Source organism: Syngnathoides biaculeatus, chromosome 9 (assembly GCF_019802595.1).
Source record: "Syngnathoides biaculeatus isolate LvHL_M chromosome 9, ASM1980259v1, whole genome shotgun sequence".
Taxonomy (NCBI): Eukaryota; Metazoa; Chordata; class Actinopteri; order Syngnathiformes; family Syngnathidae; genus Syngnathoides; species Syngnathoides biaculeatus.
This window is the reverse complement of record NC_084648.1, coordinates 15,570,745-15,594,525: the sequence shown is the minus strand read 5'-3', so window position 1 is coordinate 15,594,525 and position 23,781 is coordinate 15,570,745. Positions and strand designations below refer to the sequence as shown.

General features: G+C 40.1%; 3 protein-coding genes across 6 annotated transcripts in view; 1 reads left to right on the top strand and 2 right to left on the bottom strand.

Moving 5' to 3' along the window:
- ncf4 (neutrophil cytosolic factor 4) overlaps window positions 1-12,632 on the bottom strand; it is a 32,639-nt gene extending 20,007 nt beyond the window's left edge. Inside the window, exons 1-5 of the mRNA XM_061829228.1 lie at window positions 12,510-12,632; window positions 10,793-10,853; window positions 6,545-6,765; window positions 5,635-5,719; window positions 5,381-5,540 (exon numbers count right to left, since the gene is read on the bottom strand). Coding sequence (XP_061685212.1) covers window positions 5,381-5,540; window positions 5,635-5,719; window positions 6,545-6,588 — 289 coding nt within the window. The 5' untranslated portion in view covers window positions 6,589-6,765; window positions 10,793-10,853; window positions 12,510-12,632. The remainder of the gene's footprint in view (window positions 1-5,380; window positions 5,541-5,634; window positions 5,720-6,544; window positions 6,766-10,792; window positions 10,854-12,509) is intronic.
- pvalb7 (parvalbumin 7) overlaps window positions 1-14,547 on the top strand; it is a 42,035-nt gene extending 27,488 nt beyond the window's left edge. For 2 of the 3 annotated variants that reach the window (XM_061829231.1, XM_061829232.1), the window contains 3 exons: window positions 10,831-10,899; window positions 12,530-12,659; window positions 12,751-13,129. In XM_061829231.1, coding sequence (XP_061685215.1) covers window positions 10,831-10,899; window positions 12,530-12,659; window positions 12,751-12,916 — 365 coding nt within the window. In that variant the 3' untranslated portion in view covers window positions 12,917-13,129. Of the gene's footprint in view, window positions 1-10,830; window positions 10,900-12,529; window positions 12,660-12,750; window positions 13,130-14,415 lie in introns of those variants that run through there. The other variant, XM_061829234.1, reaches the window with a different exon arrangement.
- Window positions 14,548-16,312: 1,765 nt separating this feature from the next.
- On the bottom strand, window positions 16,313-23,727 carry baiap2l2b (BAR/IMD domain containing adaptor protein 2 like 2b). Of its 2 annotated transcripts, none has more exons than XM_061829226.1 (14): window positions 22,588-23,727; window positions 22,416-22,491; window positions 21,982-22,068; window positions 20,971-21,032; window positions 20,574-20,645; window positions 20,405-20,494; window positions 20,179-20,310; window positions 19,842-19,946; window positions 18,715-18,817; window positions 17,406-17,613; window positions 17,275-17,325; window positions 16,895-17,204; window positions 16,783-16,826; window positions 16,313-16,440 (listed from the first exon to the last, which is right to left on the bottom strand). In XM_061829226.1, exons 1-14 carry the CDS (start codon window positions 22,639-22,641, stop codon window positions 16,365-16,367), a joined length of 1,470 nt encoding a protein of 489 aa, XP_061685210.1. In that variant the 5' UTR covers window positions 22,642-23,727; the 3' UTR covers window positions 16,313-16,364. The 2 variants fall into 2 exon arrangements, with proteins under 2 accessions (XP_061685210.1, XP_061685211.1); XM_061829227.1 differs by having other exon boundaries at window positions 19,842-19,928.
- Window positions 23,728-23,781: the final 54 nt, after the last annotated feature.

Genomic DNA, 23,781 nt, shown 5'->3' with positions numbered 1-23,781 from the left:
GGATGGTGAGGATAGAACTTGGTGGTATCCGTACCACACTTGAGAATTATGGTTATCAAAGTTTTTAATCACATTGCATTTGTGTTTTTCAAGTACTGTATTGATGAAGTACATTACATTCATTACGCAGACTCAGCATGGATGTCTTGTATACTTAATCTGTCGTGTTGCTCGGTCTGTGAGATGTTTACCTGAATCTTCTTCATCGACAGGGAACCCGAATGACACACACGCAATGTGATTCAAAACTGTCATACGCACTATACATAGCAAAATAGCAAACATTGCTTTTGTGTAATTTTGGACACCCTGTAAAACAGGTGTCAAACTGAAGGCCCGGGGGCCAGATCCGGCCTGCCGCGTGATTTTATGTGGCCCGCCGAGGCATATCATGTGTATCAACTTCCATGATTTTTTTTTGTTCAAATCTATACTAAAATGTCAAATTGATAACATTGAGATATTACAAGAATTTTTGTGTTACCAAACAACAATAGCTGGTAGAAAACCGCTTACCCTTGATTTCTGATTCCAGAATTAGTTCATAAATTTCCCGTGTAAATATGATGAGGCGGTTAAAGATTTTTATCGTTTCACAGCCATCACGGCCCTTTGAGGGAAACCGCAAGTACAATGTGGGCCATGACAAAAATGAGTTTGCCACCCCTGCCCTATCGAGTGGATCCCCAAACACTCGATGTTCAGCACCCGAGGATTCACCCATTCATGGATTTATTTCCATTTCTTTTTCAAAATGTTCCCACAGTTTTGAAAATATTTTTTTTGTCTTTTACGGGTGGGGAACTGGGAATTTTTGAGGGTGCACAAAGCAATTATATCCATGCAGCCATTTTCCAAGCCGCTTACCCTCACAAGGGTCACGGGAATGCTGGAGCCTATCCCAGCTAACTTCGGGCAAAAGGTAGACTACACCATGAACAGTCAGTCACAGGGGACATTATTAACACCATAACTGAGCGGGTATCGATCCCACACTGCCAACACCAAAGTTTGCATATGTGTGTGTGTCACTTTGGCAACAGTGACTCCTCAAAGCAATTGCAATGACCGTCAATTAATGAATCTTTTGGGATTCACGGGGTTCGCCGTATATTAAGTCCACCCAATGGACAGAATCATAAATAATTACCAAGCTAATATGTTATGCCAAACAATGTACAGTATTCACCAGTTTCTCAAATGAGGCCCAGAATAAATGAAAGTGAAAAATGTAAAGACCGTACAACCCTCTTAAATTCTGGAAAGATGAGGCGGCGCCGACTACATCATTCCCGGGGCCGCCTAATGCTGTTATTAAATCACATCAAGCCCACTCCTAATGACCCTTGGCCTTAATGTTCAGCTCACACTCAATCAATTCCTCCTCCTCCTCCTCCTCTCGGTCCCGCCAGAGCAATAAATGACTCAGCCACTCTGTGACACGAGTTCGTTTCAATCGTATCAAATTGTCTTCTCTGACCTTGATCTTTGTAATGGCAGTGATTTGTTTCACAAAATCGCTGGAAAACTTTGGATTCCATCAAAATGACTCCACAGAAGAGAGTCTACGACTTGTTTCAGAACGCCCAAGAAGTCCTTTTTTGTCTTTTATGCTACCGCCTGACATGTCTCTCCCTCCGTTTCCCCTCCGCTTCTTGATGAGCTGTGCAATTAAACACATCCCACTTTAATATTATCCAGCAGATTCCATCGTGGCAGATGCCAAAGTTTGTAGAAAAGTTGAACCCCATGCTCCCCCAATTCAGTGAGACTGATTGAAATCATAATGTATTCCATTGCCGCAAAAGATAAATGATGATTGAGTCGAATACATTCAGAGAACCAAAGGTGCAATCACACCCCGAATGGGGGAAAAAAAAAAAAAAAAAATCAATAGTGGGCTGAAATGATGAATGAGTCATGTTTGATTCAAACTAACAATACTGAATAAATCGCCATAGTTTAATTTAGCGTTTTAATCCACTTCGAAGACCTTAAGGCAAAAATTGTATATGATTAAATAAATATAGAAGTACCGTAATTCCCGGCCTACACAGTGCACCTGGTTATATGCCTCACCCAGTACATTTGTAAAGGAAATACCATTTGGTACATACATAGGCCGCAGCTGTGTAAGAGCCGCAAGTGCCCACATTGAAACCGACGTTGAAACAAGATATTTACAAAGAAAGACGGTACACAGAGAGTTTAACGCTAGCACCGCCATGCTAACAGGCCCGGTTAAAAAAAAAAAAAAAAACATACTGGTAAAAACCTGAGACACGGCAGTAACGCGCTAGCGCAGCACTAACAGGGCCGGACTGGTAAAAGTCATTTCCTTGGCACATATATTCGGTCTCACTCTTACATTTTCCGCTCGAGTGCTCCCTTGCGACAGTTAGAAAAAATGCACAAAATAGCCGCATAAACTCCAGGTTGAAAGCATGTAGCTGCTTATAACCCGGAAATTACGGTAATATGTCCCACGAGGATTTGAATTGGAAATGCAACAGAAAACAAGATTTGAATTTGAAATGTAAAGTGATCACATTTTCAATAGTTGTATTTCAGTGTAACTTTTCAATGTTAACAACTTGAACCGGGTACAATTCGCTGTCTGAAATTCAACTGGCTACAATTCGTTGTCTAAAATTCACCGTCTGTGCCACCAGGCAGGGTTACTTCAGGTCAGAACCAAACAGTCAGCCAATCCAGTTACGCTTTCTTAGGATGTAACATTATGTAACTGCGATTGGCTGGGTGTTCAGTTCTGACCTGAAGTAACCCTGCCTGGTGGCACAGACGGTGAATTTTAGACAGCGAATTGTAGCCAGTTGAAGTGTTAACATAGAAAAGTTACACTGAAATACAACTACTGAAAAAGTAATCACTTTACATTTCAATTTCAAATCCTGTTTTCTGTGGCATTTCAAATTCAAATCCTGGTGGCACATATTTACTTCCATAAATAAATGGGACTTGTAGCTTAGAATAGTCAACAGCAAAACTGTTTTCTCACATTAAAGTTGTCGCGCATTGAAAAGGACACACTGTCTTTCAAAATCTATCTGAAAAAAATGTTTGGTTTGTATTTCAGATCCATTTAAAATGCTAAATTTTGAGATTTTTTTCATTGGACAGCAACTCTAAGGGGGGATTAGAGCAAGAGAACATGGAGCTTCACAAAGTGGAGATTCATACCTAGATCTCCTGATTGTGAGGTACACATGCTGAACACCAACCACCCTTTTATCTGACCCCCAAAAAGTATTTCCTTTCAACATTAGCAGCATCTATAAACTAACTTCTGACTTGTCAATGTACAGACGCTGTCTCGTTCCGACTGCGATCACAACGTCTCAATTGCACTTAATCTCGTTTAACAACAAGTCAGCATCTTAATAACTTGACTGGACGTTTCTTGGGTGTTTGCTATTTAGTTGAACACGTTGAACCACTGTTCTATGCATTTTGGCTACGTCAATTCAGTTCAAGGTCAGGAAGTCAGAAATGGGCAGTTTATGGTCCTTGGTGGTAGCGCCAGGACGTGGGCGTGTATGCCGGGCAAAGAAAGTGGTTTCCTGATATTTGTCGATGTTGTGACTGCTGACAGAAGCAGCGGGAGGCAATCTCAAGTGTTTTGAGCAAAATTAGCTGCTCATGTTCGGGCATGTTGGACGGCGTTTCACAGCGCAGATGCAATTACCTGAAGCATACTGAGAAAGGACCCAAACAGTTTTATGAGGCAAAGAAGTGGCATGTTTTGCAGTGACCCAGTCAATCACCTGCCTGGCCTGGGAGAACATCACTAGGGATGAAATCCAGCGTCTGGTGATGTTTATGCGTTCCACTCTTCAGCGTATAATTGACAGCAAAGGCTTTGCAACCAAGTATTTAAAAGGGAAAGTTTGATTTATGGTTGCTTTTGGTTTCTTAAATGTAGGAGGCACAATTATACAAATTGTTGCAATTCCAACCTTCACCTGATTTGGATGTACACTAAATAAATTTAATTAAATTAAAGCTTAAAGACTGCCCACTGTGGTAATGCTTAGAGCCGAAAAGATCACAATTGAGTTCACGCCCCAATACTTATGGACCTAACTGTATATTTATGCTTATACTTCATATAGAAAGCTCTGTGTCTGAATAAAATAAATAAACGACACCACCTGACTGCGACCATTGGTGCCAAAAAACACTCAAACGATGTACTTAAGTAGAAGTATAGATACGGGTAAAAGTAGAACTAAAGATTTAACTCGTGCACCTAAAGTAAAAAAGTAGAGACTGGAATGTACTTAAGTGCATAAGTAATAATACATTTTTACAGTCAATTTTATATAACGCTGGCTTGTATAACAGAAGAACTTCTCTGCCCAAATTTGCCTTTTTTATTAACTTGTATAGTGCCCGGACTGAGAAGGAAACAAAAAAACCCTAATAACTATAAAATATTTGGCAGCACGGTGAAGCAGTTGGTTAGAGCGTTGCCCTCACAGTTCTGAGTTCGAATCCCAGCCCCCACCTGTGTGGAGTTTGTGCAGACTGTTGTCTGTCTCTATGTGCCCCGCGATTGGCTGGCAACCAGTTCAGGGTGTACTCTGCCTTCTGCCTGATGACAGCTGGCATAGACCCTTGTGAGGATAAGCAGGTGAGAAAATGGACGGATGAAATATTGCATCATTTTGTTTTAGAGCAAGCTAGCCTTGGCTTGACTTTCATGGTCCCGAAGCATGTTTCCATAGCTTTGCTGATAACAATTCTAACAAAATTCACCATATTTTTATGTGTTAGCTGAAGAATTTTTGAATGCTACTAGCAAGCAAAGTTCTGATGTCTGTTCTCAAACGAAAGGAGTAAAAATAATAAGTCATCAAAAAGTAAATCAAGTAAAAAAAAAAAAAAACTTAAATACAGTAGCTAATGTAGTACTTTTTTTTTTTTACTTCCCACCACTGACTCTGCCTACTTTACAATAAGACTTCACAGTAAGGTTATGCGCTAATAAGTCAGTTATTGCAAAAACAGAACAGCGATTGACTTTAGTAACCACAACTGCTGATGAAATACAAAATGTTTGACACACCAACACTCTGGTGTTTGGCTCCATCCCGAGCGCTTTCATTTCCGCCTTTCTACTCTCGGTGCACACCGTTTAACGGCGTCCTGTGGCGCAATCAAGCGCCGCACCGATACTCGCGAGCAGGTGAGCTGCATCTCCAGCAGCCCGCAATCAGAGGTCAGATTGTTTTGTGAGCTAACTTTGTGTACACAGCAGGCACAAAAACCAAATCGACTTTCCAGCTCCTGGAATGAATAAGTTGTCTAGCGCTAGATTTAGCGACAACCTTGACTGAGAGAGACTCTGAAAAGGTACCTGGAAGTGACGGCAAGATGCAAGTGTTGGGGCCAGGTTTGCCCGGGTCCTCCGGAGAATATCTGGACTCCAGGATCTGGTGCAGGCTGAAAAACTCACGGTAGCGCCTGTAGATCAGATACTTGCTCGATCCTTTGGTTTTCACCTCAATGACGAATCTCTGCCACAGTGGATGGAAAGAAACCAAAGACATTTTCTTGGTCACGGTGAAACGTTCAAAACCTGCTTTTTATTGTTTTAGTTTTCAAACTTACAAAATAGTCAATGAAGCCTTTCTTTTCCTCGATGTCCGCAATGGTGGCACTGATGGGGACGTTATTGGGCAGCTGCTCAAAGTCACTAAGTAACGGGAAACACTTCATGTTAGAATGCAATGATAGCCCACTAAACCATTCCAATAAACACTATGCAAATATGAGACAAACATATACAGTAATTATATATTCATATTATTGTTATAATTATTCTCATTTGTATCCTTGACAGGAAATTTGAATAACTAAAATGGAAATCAGATGAAAAAAATTAAATTTAAGTAAAACTACAAAATATAACATCCAATCCATAAAATAATGTTGTCAAAAGTGGTCAATGTAATACGTCACAATTTGACGAGTCATTCCCAACGTGGACCCATTTATTTTTAATAAATTATTAAGCAGTTTTCAGTGCTCAAATATTTGTATTTTTAATGATGCTGTATTTCATAATGAAAAAAATATATATATTTTTGGACTACACTACAAATTCAATAAAATCCTTAAATTCTATAAAATTGTTTACAATGTAATTGTTATAATATTATATGCATTTATTTAAGCATTTTGCATCTATTTTTTATTTTTTGTTTGGTGAAAAGGCAAATTATTTAAAGTAATTTTATATTAAATTTAACAATTAATATGTGAGAAATGCTAACTTTTTTTAGGGGGATTTCAGGAGCAATTTCTACATTGTTTCTGAGAACTGTTACTTCCAGTTTTCACATTCCAATATAAATTAAACTCAATGAATTATTTGAAATAATATTTGGTTATTTTAATTAGTTGTAGTTCCCCATTTCTCTGTAAAATAAATAAATAAATAAATAAATAAATAAAATGGAACGCAAGTGTGCTGCTGCACCCCAACCAGTAAAAGCAACACACTGGCAACCTCGCTCACCTCTCAGAACGCAGCTGCTGTGGTAGCGACATGGCTGAAGGCATCAGACGGCGACCAAGCACACGAAATGGTTTCAAAACGCAGTGCGTGAAGAATTGTGCAGTCGAAAGAAGAATCGGGAAGTGGGAGTTCCCGATAATAATGTTCCGCACGCATGACGAGGGGCAGAACAGAGAAAGGATGACGACCAGGAAGTCTTAAGTGGCGGTGCTATTCCAAATCTAGAAAAAAAAGAGGAACTTTTAGCACACCAATAAAACATGAAAGTGCTTGGAGGGTTTATACATTGATCAGGAACATACTAAATTATGCATAATATGGGCCTGTATACAGACTAAAAATGTACAAACATTTAGTTTAAGTAGTCCATTTTAAGTAAAGTGCTAACATGTAATATCCCAACAAAAGTCACTACTTTTTCCAATTTGCTATAATTGCACTATTATAAAGATAAAAGTGAGCTAATCTATCCTAAGAACCGCCTAAAAATAGTTTTTGTGTAGTATACCGTAAGCCAGTAGTTCCCAAACTTTTTACATGGATGTATTTCTTTCGGCTTGTCCCGTTAGGGGTCGCCACAGTGTACCGTTTCAAAAAAATACTTAAAATTCTCCAAGTACCAAAACAATCACAAACATTAAAATAGCATCATCAGCCCAAGTGTTCATTCACAACGATGCACAGGTTTACGGTAAGAAGCCCATAAAAAAAACACATTTAACTGAAAGTGAATGCTTGAAATAATTCAATTAAAATGTAGTCCAGACAAGTTACATCAAAATCTGACCTGAATGAATGTTTTTAAATGGGATGAAATGCAAATACCTGTACGCGGCCCTTAAAACTGAACTGACACAGTCACGGTGATGCAAGATGGCCGGAAACCACTTCAACCCCATTCAGCTCGCATGTACGAAATCAGGAATTTTTATTATATTAATTGTATTTAATATATGGCGGCACGGTGCCTTAGCTGGTAAAGTGTTGGCCTCAGAGTTTTAAGGTCCTAGGTTCAATCCCGGGCCCGCCTGTGTGGAGTTTGCATGTTCTTCCCGTGTCTGCGTGGGTTTCCTCCCACATCCCAAAAACATGCAACATTAATTGGAGAGTCTAAATTGCCCCTAGGTGTGATTGTGAGTGCGCCTGTTGTCTGCCTCCTTGTGCCCTGCGATTGGCTGGCAACCAGGTGTACCTCGCCTCCTGCCCGTTGACAGCTGGGATAGGCTCCAGCACTCCCTGTGACCCTTGTGAGTATAAGCGGCTAAGAAAATAGTTGGACGAACATTTAATATGTAGTGTAACTAATTCCAAACAAACAATCCAGCTTTGCATGAAGCTCATCTTCTAGAATCATCTAGAATATTAGCCTCAATAACATCGTAGCACATACTAATGTGAAAAATCAGCCTGATTATTGGAGTGTTTGCACCGCGCTTGAAATGTGGGAAAAATGCGACAATTTTGTGACTCACAAATACTTTTTTGGCATTTAATCAGATGGAGAGAGGCGAACACGCACAACAAGTTCATCTTCTAGCAGCTGGCACACGCCGCTCGCTATCTGTGGGGAAACTAATGAGTTTTCAAGTGTCTATTCATTGTCAAGGACGGAAGGCCTAGCTGCAGCTTGTTTGTCCAAGTGAAATAAAAATAAGTAAAACTCACGGAAACCCAATGAGCACAGGTGGTCCGTTGACGACATCGCACGCCACCCACCCGGGCCCCGCCTCTTAAAGTGGCACGCTTGTATCGAATACGCCAACACGACAGTACATACCAAAGCTTTATTTTTGTGAGTGTTCAAATATGTTTCTAATCAGAGAATGGAATCTGCATAATGCAGAAATAGATTAATGCAATAGGGGCACCATCGCAAACAGTTGAAAAAAGTACATTTTAATACGTTTGAATGTGTTTAAAATGTGTCAGAGGGGCAATTTTTTTTCTTCAAAATGTTTTTTCAAATGGTCTCTCAGTGTCACAGATTCATGTATTTGAATGTCTTTATCCAATGTACTCAAGGGGGATTATGTCCATCCATCCATCCATCCATCCATCCATCCATTTTCTTAGCCGCTTATCCTCACAAGGGTCATGGGAGTGCTGAAGTCTATCCCAGCTGTCAATGGGCAGGAGGTAGGGTAAACCCTGGATTGGTTGCCAACCAATTGCAGGGCACGTAGAAACAAACAGGATTCACAATCACACCTAGGGGCAATTTAGTGTCCAATTAATGTTGCACGTTTTGGGGATGCGCGGGGAAACCGCAGTGCCCAGAGAAAACCCATGCTGGCACGGAGAGAACATGCAAACTCCACACAGGGAGGGCAGGGATTCAACCCGGGTCCACAGAACTGTGAGGCCAACGCCACCCGGGGGAATCTGTATATTTGGAAGTTTGTCACCTATCATTGAATCATACTGGCATGTCTGATTTGCTGTGTCATTACATAATAAAAGGCTGGCAGCGTAACAGGCCAAACAGCCAACAACTTGGTGGATTCCTTTTTAAAAAATGCGCCCACAGCCGCCCTCACATGCAAAAGCCTTAGCGTGCATGCTAAATATACCCACGTTAGCGCTCGTGCATATTTGGCAAACAGTGGGGGCCTTCCGTCTCCCGCTCAAGGTGCTTACTTAGCTTCGGCTGCTAATGAGTCAATTACAGCAAATGCTTTTCTCTTTGTTTCTTTGCTTCTGTTGGAATAACAGCATTGACATAATAAAAATAAAAAAAGATGGAAAATGGAATTGCCTCATGGATTGGTTTCGTGGTATACACAGTAATTGTGCCATTAAAAAATATAACAACATGATATTTGAATAATTACTTGTCTTTAATTACATTTTTAAATGCTACAAGCTATTACCCAGGGTGTCCATAAAGTCCAGAAACATTGCCCCAAAAAAAAAAAAAAAAAAAAAAAAAATCGAGAAATTACATTTTGAACATTTCGTTCACCCGGAAAATTAACAAATAACATTGCCGACAAAATTTCTAACATTTGTGATCCAAATTTTGGCGCATGTTCATACATGTTAATTGTGAACTTCATGCAATAATTCCAAACTGTGGTCACTGTGTCCAGATAGGCAATAAAATGTCATCAATATTTTCCATCCAGTTTCCAAGCCGCTTATCCTCATAAGGGTCGTAAGAGACACCATCAGTGACCTACAAACATTTTGTTAGTTCAAAAATAACCTACCTAATTAAACTTCCTTTATTATTTATTTTTATGTAATTATTTTCATGTGCTTGTTTTGCCTAGATTGTTTTTGGTGTAATCATAGAATAATAATATATAATTACGATGCACTGGTATATCTCGCCCATTTGTAATGTTGTCCATTTTATTATAATGTGTATATATATATATATACACACACACATATATATATATATATATATATATATATATATATATATATATATGTGTGTGTGTGTGTGTGTGTGTCTATAATGTGCTTCTACTTACAAAATATTCAGGTTATGAAACGACTTCCGGAACGGATTAATTTCGTAAACTGAGGTACCACTGTAGTAGTATTATTAGTCTACAGTAAAGACATTACAGTGGGGAAAAATATTAAATGTACATTGTAAGTTCGGCCTAAAACACTAAGGTCTGCTACACTACTGTATTTCAATGTTGGCCATTATTGTAGTACTTGGAGTGACAATCACTGGATTTAAAAAATAAAGACCTAAACAGTAAAGACATTACAGTGGGGAAAAATATCAAATGTACATTGTAAGTTCGGCCTAAAACTCTAAGGTCTGCTACACTACTGTATTTCAATGTTGGCCATTATTGTAGTACTTGGAGTGACAATCACTGGATTTAAAAAATAAAGACCTAAACCGCAAAATGTTTCAGTCCACTGTCAAATTCCTTTGTAACAGAAGAAAGCAGACAACCAATCAACGAACAGGCGGCGCGTCAAGCAGACCGAAGCCTCTGCGCATGACAGCTCAATGAAGTAAAAGTGGGAGAGTTTGGACCATTTTAGGACTATTTAAAACCAAAACATTAGAATTCATACTCAACAAAACTGAACCAGACCATACGTAGAAAACGAGGTTTACATTGGCACATTCATCCAGATTTGAACATTGAATGGCACAACGTTAGGTACAAAATAATTCACTAAGCAAGCAAGAAACGGTGATGAAAACATAAGACCGAGTTAATGCTGTACCTTGTATTTGTTGCCATGGCATTTTGCGCTTCTCTCACAACTGACCTTGTACATTGCGTTTTTTCCTGTGTCCGTTCTTCCAGCTGACAGGATGGTGATGACGGACCTGTTGAAAGCAGAGGAGATCAAGAAAGCTCTTGATGCCTTTGCAGGTTGGACTGGTGTACAGTGCCCTACTGTACTTCTCGATAACTAACAGAGTGTGTGGGTGTGTGACCCCTGAAGCTAATAACTGGTTGTTTCCCCCTTGGCAGCTTGATATCAAACATCTGTGATCATTGATCATAACTTTTTTGCATCGCAACGGAGGAATTTTGGCCCACTCTTCTTTTCAGATTTGCTTTTAGCTCGGTAATAGAGAGTTTTGAACTCATACCACAGCATTTGAAGTAGATTTGAATCTGGCCCGTTTTTTTCCCTTGATAAATGCACATTTAGAAACCCATTCTAGGCTTACTCTGCTTGTTTTGATGATATAAATCAATGATTATAAAAGTGTGACACACCAATAGTTATATGTAGGATTCCTCTCGTAGTAAATGAAAAAAGCATTTTAAATATTTATTTAGGTATAATTTATATTTAACCTCAATGTGGAAAACTGTATTTTCCGCATTATAAGGGGCACCTTCAATGATTGGCCCATTTAAAAAAAAAAAATTCATATACAAGGCGCACCACATTAAAAGGCGCATAGAATAGACGCTACAGTAGAGGCTCGGGTTAGATTATGTATCCATTAGATGGGCTGCGCTAAAGGCTCAATATTGATCCACATATAAGGCGCACCTGATTATAAGGCGCACTTGTCAGCTTTTGAGAAAATTAGGTGGGCCTTATCGTGCGGAAAATACGATACATTTTAACTGAATCATAATTTTTTTTGTCTAGATTTGAGTACAGTGTTAATGGTCAAGTTGTGCTCTAATATAAAACACAGTACTGTTTGAGATAAACATGAATCAATTCTCTTAAACATAATTCCTTGGCACCAAGACGCCAAAAAGATGGTGGACCAAAAAACAAAAACATCAAAAAGTTAAAAAGGTTAAAAGAAAAGTACATTACCAATCAGGAATATGCAGAACTAGTAGAATAAAAGAGGCTACCCAGTGTTGCCCATACACAAGGCTTTACAATCGTAAAATTGAATAGGATTTACATTCACGAGTTAGCCTGACTGTTTAACAATTTAGCCAGGACAATCTTTAAGAGCAGGGGTCTCAAACTCAATTTACTTTGGGGCCGCCGGAGGCAGCGTCAGTATGAGGCTGGGGCGCACATGCACGCGTGGCCAATTTCAAAATTCAAGTCTTCTCAAACGTCATTATTATTTTTTTTTTGGGAAATGAAATAAGATAAACCAGGATGCTAATGTAAACAAGTTGTGTGCAAAACTAAGAAAATGCTTCATGGCAACGCTTCTATAATTTTTACTCATAGAAAATGTTTCTCTGCTTGCATCAAGCCCCTCCACATACATCACTGTAAAAGTGCCCTTCATATAAAACTCGAGGGCCGCACAAACAAACTTTCTTATTAAGGTGGGGGCCACAAAATACCATCTCACGGGCTGCAAATGGGCCGAGGCTCACAGTTTGAGACCCCTGGCTTTTTTTTTTGTTTTTTTTTTTTCTCGACGTGCAGAAATTGGGCCTTTCTTGATTTTTATCAGAGAGGAATATGTTCAATTCCGGTCCAATTACCAGTATGCGTAACCAACTTTATGCTATATATTGATGGCTTGGGTTCTTAGGCCTACTTCTTTGTTTTGCGGAGCAGCAGAGACGTTCGACCCTAAAAAGTTCTTCGATCTGGTTGGAATGACGGCCATGTCGGCCGAGAGCGTCAAGCAGGTCTTCCGGGTTCTGGACGTGGACGGAAGCGGCTTCATAGAAGAAGAGGAACTAAAGTGAGAGGACGAGAACATTTCTGCCAAGTCTCTTTTTACATAAGCTGCATAAAAGAAATGAAAAAAAAAAAAAATAAATAATCTTCCGTAGGTTTGTACTGAAGGGCTTTTCCAAGGACGGCAGAGACTTGACAGATGATGAGACAAGCGTGTTCCTCAAAGCCGCGGACAAAGACGGCGATGGCAAGATCGGCATTGACGGTGAAAGAAGAGCAGAAGCTTTGTCGGACACCTACACTGTCAAAATGAGAATGTAGAAAGGGGAGATGTGCATAGCGGTGAACTGGCAAAGTTTTTTTGATTGTCTGCGGTTTATTTTCGAGATAGCTGTATCTTGTGTAGGTGGATAGGTCGCCCTATTGCGCTGATCTGGCGGATCGTCAAAGCGGGTGGGAGGAGGGGAGGCAGAACCACCCCACTCAGGATGCTGCCCTGACGATGGCCCATAACAAGAGAAACCATCAGTGCATGCATGTTCGCTTAACTGAAGACTCTAAGCCATTTTTTTTATAAAATATTTGACATTTTAAAAAGTCAAACTAATTTTATTATCATAAATCAATTAACCATATGTTCAATTAGTCACTTGAAAAAAAAAACATTTTAATTAAATTATTTTGAGGAAAATAATTCAGTTAAAAAGGTTCCAGATCACCTGTGACCTTATAAGCACTATAGAAAAGATAAACGTAAGTTTTAAAGCTATAAAGGTTCCTTTCACACAGTATGTAATTCAAATGCATGCTGCAATGAAATATGAATCAGGGAAGACTATTAATGTAATGTACTGTGCGAAAGCCTGTTTTAATCTTTTTTTTTTAATATGAATATGAATGTAAGAATGTAAGAACAGTTGGCGAGATTACTCAAATAAATTCAGGACAAAAAAGAAAACATTTTTTGGTGAGAATCTGCGTAAGAGTGCAGACATGAATTTGATTTTTTTTTCTTAAGTCCCTATAGCATCGGTGGATTGGCCCACACCTACAAGAAAAATAATGGCACCACCCATTTCCTCATCTTCCATGAACCAGGGAGTAACAAACTAGCAAATAATAATTATTACTTTTTTTAAATCAACTATTTGGCTAGGGTGTCCCAAAAGACACTGATCTCCTTAAGTGTTATTCTTTGGAGTTCAAGTAATGACACCTCAGAGTTTAAACCATGAGCTGCAAGTACATTTAAAAGTTATTTTAGTTTTGACACAGGTTAAATTCTTTAGAATATTAAAAATATTAATAAATTGCTTGTTGAGCAAATAGTTTATGGTGGTGACCGTTTGAACTGATTCACTTTACATGATTTCCTCAGGGAAATCAAACTGGAAGTTAACAGAGTCAGTGAAAACTAGAATCATTTTTTTGTCTTTTTGACATTTAGTACAGAGGTGAGTTGAGAACATGATTATCATTCAAAATAATATTGGTTAAAATCTAGGTTCAGTTCCATTCCAATTTTAATATATTGGGAACTGTTCATTATTACAGCTTGGGTGCTAGTGTATCTGCATGCTAGTTTTACCGATAATTAATGTTGTGTATCATCTTTGATAAATTTCACGCTTGTTTGGACTGAGACCACTATTGCACCAAACGCATAGTGGCAGCCATTAAATCAGTCACCTGCAAAATAACAAAAATGGAGCTAGTCGACCCTGGGTTCAACTTTAGAGGTCCCTCTGTATTATTATTATTGCTTTTTTTTTTTTTTTGCATGATTCTGATTTTGCGTCATTCATTTTCTTCCTCACCAGAATTTGAAGCGATGGTGCATGAGTAGGAGCCAGCGGGATATCCTCCTCCTCCTTCCTGCATTCATAGTTTAAACCTGCCACCATCAAACTCCTTTCCCCTCCCCGGGGAAACCCACGCATGGAGTCAGACCAGCCTGACCGCTCACCCACGACAACAGGCAGCGTCCTACGGGAGGTGTTAACCAAATTTGGGTTCTGTGTTCTTTTTCCGTATCAAAATCTACTTCTGTATCAGGTCACAATCGTTCTTGATGAGCTCATAAAGATAGCTTGGTGCTAGTGCTGTTGTATTCCAAATGATTATTTTTCATGTCTGTTAATTTTACGGTTTGTTCACGTGCCAATGCACCTCCATCCTCCTCTTCACCGCGGACCCCCACTCATCCACCTCTAGATGACACAAAACACAATAAAGAAGAGAGAAGACGGATAATAAAAGAGAATTGAGGAATGGATATTTCTTTTACTTGTTACATTCAAAGCAAACCTGTTGGATACTAAAATACATGATCAACATTGAAATAAGAAAGGAGTATAAACATTGCCCAAGGTGTAAAGACTCACCGTTGAATTAATCAAATTTCATGTCCTACAGAATAGAAAATAAATGTTAATGAAATACAAATATAGTGAGAAAATATTTGAGTCATTTGGAGTCTTAATAATAAAATATGACGTGTTTAACCAGGGAGTTTTCAGTATGGTCCACTTTAATTTCAAATTTAAATTTGTGTTCCAACTTTTGAGCAGTTTGTTTGGTCACGTTCTGACAAAACACTTTGTTTTTAATATGTTAGCAGTTAGCTTATCACTTCAAAAAAAAAAAAAAAAAAAAAAAAAACCTTAAAGTGCATGACGAATAGTAAAGTAGTAATTGGTAGTTTTATGGGTTGCAAAATGCTTTTCCAGGAAGGGTACGACACATTGTAAGATGTACATGAAAATATATATATATATATATGATATACAGTATTAGTGTATTTTTAGGGTTAAATATGACTTGATTGAAAACTACTTATAGGTATGTCTATCAAGATAAGCGATCAAGAAACCAAAGTAAGCTATTGGGAAACTTTGGCTGCAGTGGCAAGACACGTAACATTCCGAAAATGGCTGTCCTAAACATCTCTCATTGCAAAACTGTGTCTGGAAACAAGTGGAACTGAGACTGTTTCAATTAATGACTCGGAACCGTTGACACCTTAGCTTACGTTAGCTCTAACAGCTTTGACTTTGCCTAACAAGCTCAAGGCTAGCTAGCGATTAGCAATGTGATAATCAGCTGCCGGTCATCAAAGTCTCCCACATTGTTTGATGTTTAATATAATACCACGGCGACAATCGACAAATATCCAATGCAATTTTTTTTAATGAATCTGTGTTATGTTAGCTTAATGAAGTAAAATGTAAAATGAAAGTAAAGATCAGTACATACAGTATCTGAGTACCATTTTCTAACAATGCTAAGGATTAGCTTACCTTCACAGAAGTGTACAGAACAAACAACGATACGTATATGGAGTCGGTATCTGGTTGGAGTGATTCGTGAAAGCCACAATCTCCTTCTTTTGCCCGTCTCATATTTATTGCTCCAACCAAACACTGCACAGTAATTCACAATTGTTTGATGTTATTAAATTGATCTATTCAAACACTCACAGAGCACTGAAAAAAAAAAAAAAGCCACCGACCCCCAACATGGTGGCCGCAGGCATGTCCAGAGGTGCGAGATCGGCAATCATGAAAATCTTTGCCATAATTCATGAAAATGTGCTATTCGGGCTAGAATAGCAAGGCGTTCACTGTGAAAGCACCGTAAAGTTGTTGGAAATTCAATTACCTTGCTGACATCGAGAAATCTGCCCAGAACAAAATATGCAACTAAATATGCCATAGTCTTGTTTCATCACTGCCGCCTCACGTGCAAACACAAGGCCGGCCGAGTCCACTCAATGGATGCGAGGGGCGGATCGGTCATCGGTCTCGGTGGGGCGAAGCTTCACGGTGGCGAATGGGTTTGTGCCTCTGAAATGAGAGGATGATGGGAAATGTCACACCATCACACGCAACGTTGAGCATTGTCTATTTATATACACCGGGTTGCAAATATAACACGATGCACATAGTAGCTATAATATGCGTATGTCTTGAGTGTCTCATAAGTTGCTTAACCCAAGTAATGACTTGACTTGCTTGATATCGAGCGAGGAACTTGGGACTTGCTTAAAACGCCAGGATTAACTTTCGATGTGACTTTCTCCCACCTCAGCATTTCTATCTGAGCTGTTCAAAATCTGTATGCGTCCCACTTAAAATGATAGCGAGCTCGGAGAACTCAAGAGAAAATAATCCATTGTCAGGGAGTACCTTGGAAAAAGAGGGTTCTCAGGTGGCCCGTTGGCTGATAAAGCCTAGGAAAAGGATGGATTTTTATTGGAAGATGATATTAAAAAACGATGATTTTACTGTCCTCCAGCACCTGTGCGTCAGGGGTGGGAGAAGCGGGTTGTAGAGCCACAAAGCCCTGCAGAGGATTCAGGCTCTTTTGGGGAGGGGGCGGTGGAGGAGGTACTTCAGGCAGGGTCTTTGTTTGAATGGGTTTCATCTCCATCACGTGGTCCGCTTTCTTCTCAGGGAGCGGAGAGATGGGCCGGAATTCTGCGGATGCTCTGCGGTTAGGCGTGGCTGGCGGAGGGACATTGCCGTAGCTCTTGTTTTCCGATTGCTGGTTTTGGGTCTCACCGGGGTCTAGCAGGTTGTTAACACTGCTATTTTGGTGAGAATGGCCACTGAGAAGTTCGAAGAATATCAGATGAGGGGGCTGTAAAAATGGAGTGAAACGTGCACAAATGATGTCACCTGTCAAAATCGTCAATGGGGCCCACATAGGCAGCAGGGAACCAACCCTGCCTGGAAAGGGTCAAAGGAATGCAAAATCAGACAAACACGACCAGTGTTTCAAAACTGTTACATTCCAGCCAGGGAAGCACCTTAAATTACAGTCTGTGCGACCGTACAACCAGCCGTTGCGCGGTTCCAGAACCAGTACGGTGACCATCTCCCCTCTGTTGAAAGGCAGCAGCTTGGGGTTGGATGAGGCGGGATGAGACACCAGGGCCTTCATGGGATGCCCTCCACCCACACCCAAAGATTCTCCCATCGAGCTGGAGCGAGAGTGGGTGGGGATGGGGGATGGTGCTAAGTTTTAGGGAGACGACAGAGACATTATTACACAGGAACAGTAACTTTTCCCCTTTGCAGTTCTGTTTTCCACCAGCAGGGGGAAGCAGTGCGCTGATTGTGTCTCCATGCCAAACAGACCAAGTTTATTCATTCCTTCCATCCATCCATCCATTTTCTTTGCCGCTTATCCTCACGAGGGTCACGGGGAGTGCTGGAGCCTATCCCAGCTGTCAACGGACAGGAGGCAGGGTACACCCTGAACTGGTTGCCAGCCAATCGCAGGCCACATGGAGACAAACAGCCACACTCACAATCAGACCTAGGGGCAATTGAGAGTGCCCAATTTATGTTGCATGTTTGTGGGACGTGGGAGGAAATCGGAGTGCCCGGAGAAAACCCACACATGGGGAGAACGTGCAAACTTCCACACAGGCAGGACCGGGATCGAACCCGGGTTCTGAGAACTGTGAGGCCAACCCTTTACCAAGTGATCCAGCGTGCCGCCCTCTACACCAGTGCATTTCCTAGAGTAGAGTTTGGTTCCCCTCACTTGGAAAATGGATGGATGGATGAATTTCATAGCCAGCCTTTTAAGTAAACATGGATATTTGACCTCAAAAGCCGTCAATGGCAGTGAATGTGTTTCAGGACTGTTTAATGCATTGCATTTCTATGCCAATAGAGGGAGTCAGTGTGCTAAAATTTGCAAAAAAACATTCTTGTAAATTACCAGGTAATTAACATGACTGAAAATGGTTCAATGCCAGGGTAGTGGGGCTGAGGGTTATGAGAGTTGGCTACATTGTACCATAGAAGAAATCATTAAAATGAGGTTTTTTCAATCAATCTTTTATTTATTCGCAGTGTAGTCTCTATGCACTGTAAAACAATAATTGATTGATGATTGTTAACATTCACCATAGTCAAGAAAATGTCCAATTCAAAGTGTTGGGAAAAAATATTGGAATCATTGCTCAGAGAATCGACATTTTCACAGACTTGGGAATCCAAATACTTGGGGCACTAGTAACCCACATCATTAATATTTCACAATATGATAATACTGAACACGATCGCAGTGTGTGCCAATGGCTGCAATAAGAGCTGGAGGCCCACCTCGTGACGGCACCTTGCCCAGCGCCTGCTGCTCCCGCCTGGCCCAGGACATGTCGTCATCTCTCGCTACAGTTTGCAGCAGGGAGCTCACAGAGCCTCGCAACTGCAGACATGACAAGGGTTAGCCACACAGTTCGCACCTCAATAGTTAGGTTATGATTTTACCGTTACCATGACGTATATCAGCCACCTTGTGTGTGTCTTTTTCAAGTTATTATCAGGTAGTACACCCTTTTGTAGAATATTTGAGGTCTACACTAAATGGGGAAATTATCCAATTTCACTTAAAGCCAGAAAATTATGTACTCATGTTCATCTTTTCCAGAAATATTATCAAACGATTGAAAGGCTCCTCCACAAGAAAAGCTAAAATTAACTAGACCAGGGGTGCCTAGACTTTTTTTTACCCCAAGATCTACTTTTCAAGCAGCCAGCCTCTCATGAGCTACTGACGGGGAAGGATGAAGATGATGCTCCCAAACCGTTTTAAGGTTAATTTTATGTTGCCTCATATATTTAAAATACAGAATTAGCTTTTTGTGCACTGTATTGTCTGTGCTTTCGTCCTGGATCAGGCTGAGCCAAGGTGGAATTTTAAAATGACGCACCATCTCATCCTGCACGTTCTACTTTGGCTTCAGACCAGACCTTTCCCACTCGGAAAAGAGAAAATCTCATCCAGTTTAACCATTTTTTCTTTGATTATTCACATACTCCGAGAGTCATTGCATCTTGACACAACAGCATTTATTTTTTTAACTTTCTCCATTAATATCGAAACTAAACATAAGCAGCATGTCTACCTCGTATTTGCTCTACGTTGCCCAGACTCTGTTGCTAACTAAAGCAACGGTGGTGAACGCTGTCATTATAAAACATATTGATAGGCTGCTTAAGTACTGTCACATTTGTAATTATGAGTATACGTCTTTAGGAGCAGGGGGCATCCCTCGCTCGTTGAATGACATTGCAAAATGCCACAAACTGAATAACTGTATGTTACACTTTCAATTTGCATTGGATTTTTTTTTTTTTTTTTTTCAGAAAAATCTGCGAAGAGACTGCATCAGCGGTGCAACAATTGCACAAGTGTCACTTGACTGGACTAAGAATAACTCCCAAAGTACCTGTGCTTCTTGGTCCAAATTAGTGGGAGTTCGAGATCCAGAACCTCTGGTTTCATTGACCTTCACCTTCCATCCCTCTGCTTTATGCTGGAGAGACATGCCCGTCTGAATACAGATTAAAAAGGTGATCACCTCATTAAATCCTGGTCTGATCAAACAGCAATAAGCAGGAAAAAAAGGCCTGTAGTTAGTCTGCTTATTTATGCCATGGCCTCACTTGTTTGTGACTTTGACAAATGGTTTCTTGACACGCATTAGATTACCTTTGCGTCGGTTCCAAGAACATTACAAGTTCGGCTTACTTAAAAGTCGCAACTTGTGTCTGTATGTGTGATACCTTGTTAACCAGGAAGAGAAGGGACTGGGTCAGACCGCAGTGTTTCTCTGCCAAAAAACGATATCTCCTCTCCTCCTCCTTCAGGATGTCGTGTTGGCTCTGCTTCAAGTACTGCATGTAGTCACTGCTCTCCTGGTTACGCAAACACACAACTCATTTTTCGCCTCATGAATATGAACTTCACCTCATACTCAAGCTGACCCAAAAATATATGCATAGATGTTACCAGAGAATCTCTGAAGGCTCCCCGTCTTAGCTGTTTCTCCAAAGCTTCCGCCTGGTTCCTCACCTCCAGTTCATACACTCGTCGGCTACCCTGCAGCAACGCAAAATACTCTGTGCCCCCTCAGCGAAACAGTTTTTCAATTTTACACAAAGCTATTTTCGATCCTCACGTCGATGTACTCCTCATCCAACTTGACATTCTTCTCCATGGTTTGCAATACCTCCACCTGGAACCACTGAAACTGCAGCAGGGAGAATGATTGAGTCGCTGTAGCCCATTTTGTACATCATCCGGTTGAAAGGAAGTACAGTGATATAGTGCTGTGAAAAAGTATTTGCCTCCTTCTCATATTCTTTTTGTTTTTTTGCATTAGTTTCCCCTCTTTAATGTATGAGATCATCAAATGACCTTTGATCTTTGTTTGATATGTACATTTGTTTGATCTTCTTAAACATTGAAATATGCCCAAAAATATGAATTTGAGAATGGGTCCAAGGAATCTTTTTCACAGCACTTTATGCTATAGTGTGAAGTAAGTAAGTGTGAAATGTTTTATCTCAACTGACCACTCCGTCCATCTCAGCAGTGAGTCTGCGTTGTGTCTCAGATATCTGGATCAGGACGTCACCTGAAACAGGACCATTGTTAACTTCAGTTACTTTGAAGACATCAAATCAAACCATTTTCTGTTGCGTTTTGCCCTCATTATGGTCACAGGTGAGCTAGAGCATGAAGCTTGAGGTGAGGTATAGTCTGGACTCCTTGACAGCTCATTGCAGGACACGACTTGACAATCTTTCACCCTTATGTTCACATCTATGGACAGGTTAGTCTTCAATAAAAAACTACTGTATTACTACAGAACTCTCAGTCAGACAAAAGTGCTAACTAAATATGGTAGTAACGATAATTTTAAAAAATTGTAATGATGGAACTGAATACAGTAGTAATGATAAATAAATCCCACACAGGCACAGGGTGGAAAAACGGCATTCACAAACAGGAAAGCCAAATAATGAGATTTTAACACTGAACCTCAGAACTGTGTGGCAGACATGCTAAACAATGTTTCACCATTCATTTTAATGTAAGTGTAAAAAAATAAACACTCCCTTGGCTGTTTACAAGTAACCTTTAGAAAGACGTATGATACACTTTGCAAAGAAAAAAACATTAAAAAATGTATTGAATCAGAAATATGCCCGCTAACGAAATGGTGAATTGAACAAAAACAATGTGCTGCTGGTGAGGTCACGGGCAGACCGGGACTGACAGAGTGAGCACATCTGAAACAAGACTGCCCCCATCAATAATTCAGCATGTGTCACCCCCACAGGACCGCTCGTCAAGCTGCGGTGCTCTGACCTTCTCAAGTTATCCAAAGTTGCAGAAGCACGTGCGCTCTAATTAACAAAACCTATGACAGGACTGACCAAAACGACAGGTCCCAGCAGTCATGGTTTAAGTGACACGAGTTGAAAATACTGTAGGCGCTCATTACTCATTACAGAAAGTGCACAGTTAAGACAGGATAAACGAGGATTTTTTTGTTTTATATAATAATAATAATAACTTACCAAGAGAGCGAGAAGATAGCGTGTGAATCGCCTGGTCTCCCATTTTGGCTACGGCACTGAAGTAGGCCTCACTACAAACAGCAAATGCTGTAAAAACAAAGAAAAATATCACTTAATGTTGCATACTATCAGAACAATACTACAAACTTGGAACTTGAGTAGTAACAATAAAATTGTAGTAATTTTCTTGCAAAGGATTTTTAATAACACTTGCTCCCATTAGACTTGCGGATTTTTAGATGTTGTTGTATCTGGAGAACACCAGAGAATATTATCACGCACACAGGAAAGCTAGAGCGAACTGCATATTTATCCGGCAGATGTGCTAACCATTACCGTTAAAAAGACACCTGGGAACAGTTTTAATACATTTTTTATACGTCTTCTGTGTTGCACTCATTCATACACTCGCACACAATTACAATTACAATTACCTTGAAAAGCTTTGACATAGCTGTTACCCAAAGCAACGAGCTTCTGAAGGCCGGGGTTGAAATGTTCCATCAGGTTCTGCAGTAACACGCACAAGAATGAACGTATGCGAGTTTTACTCTCAAGTTGAAGTCAAAATGTGTTAGAGAGACAGAATCCAAGGTTGATACTCACGGAATAGACAGATAAGGTGGATCTGTGCATCTGGTCACTATTAGTTCCTGACATGGTGCCCGACGGTAGCGCAAATATGAAATTCAAATATGTAAGAGCTTCAACAGAGGACAGCAGGGTCAGAACAAGTATAAAAAAAAATAAAAAATTGAGGTGTCAGTGTCCTCACGTGCTAAAAGTGACCATTAGCTCAGTTCTACTCCCTTCTGACTGGCCCAAAGAACACCTGTCTTATACACGCGCTCAAAAAGAAATCATTTTCCTGCCCGTGTGATGAAAATTCAGCTCAGCCTCAGGATTACAGCGGGCAAGCGGTCGAGGGCGAGAGAAAAGGGAGCAGGTGCCATCAATATGAGCTGCCAGGTGAATTATTGATTTAGATTCCTGAAAGGAAAAGACCCAGAGGACAGCCAGCAAGGCAACGAGCTGCAATGCAGACTCATTAAGTTTGGCTTTGAAAACTACAGACTTTAATATACGCTTGTACACACAAAAATGGTAGTAACAGTGCTTATAGAGGAACTATTTCAAATCTTTAGCTTTTAGCTTTCAAACCACATTTTAAGCATTTGTAAAGGAACAATACTTAACCAGACAAAAGGTTTGGTGTATTTTAATTTGTTCCATGACCACATTCATAAGTAAAAACACATGTATCTCAAAACATATTTCAAGAATGAAAAGAATAGAAGACAATCTGTGCCAGCCACATCCTGTGCATGCGCACGTTGGTGTCAGCGCCTTGGCTACCAGGGGGAAGAATTCTACACCAGTACAGACTCTACAAAAAGTCTGCTTAGTAAGCTCCAGTAATATTTTGTATTTATTTTGCAGAGGATAAAGAATAAGTGTCGTTATATTATCCATCTTCATATGCGACTGCACAATTTGTGTTCAAATATCTTGCAGAATTATAACATCAATGCTAATTTTGTTAGCTCATCTATGGAGCTTTGCATTGTGTAAAAGCAGTAAGCGAGTGATGTTACTTGGGCTAAATGTGGTTGTTTCAAAAACAAGTAGAATTTTTTTTTTGTTTTATGTTTTGTACGACAAATTCCAAATGAAAACTTTTGAAGAATTGAAAGTCAGAACGCAACTACATCAGATCATGACGGTCGCATGGCTGGACACAGGAGTTTTAAGTGTCCTTTTCTTGGCCAATGTCGTCGTATATGACTTCGTCACCGGCGC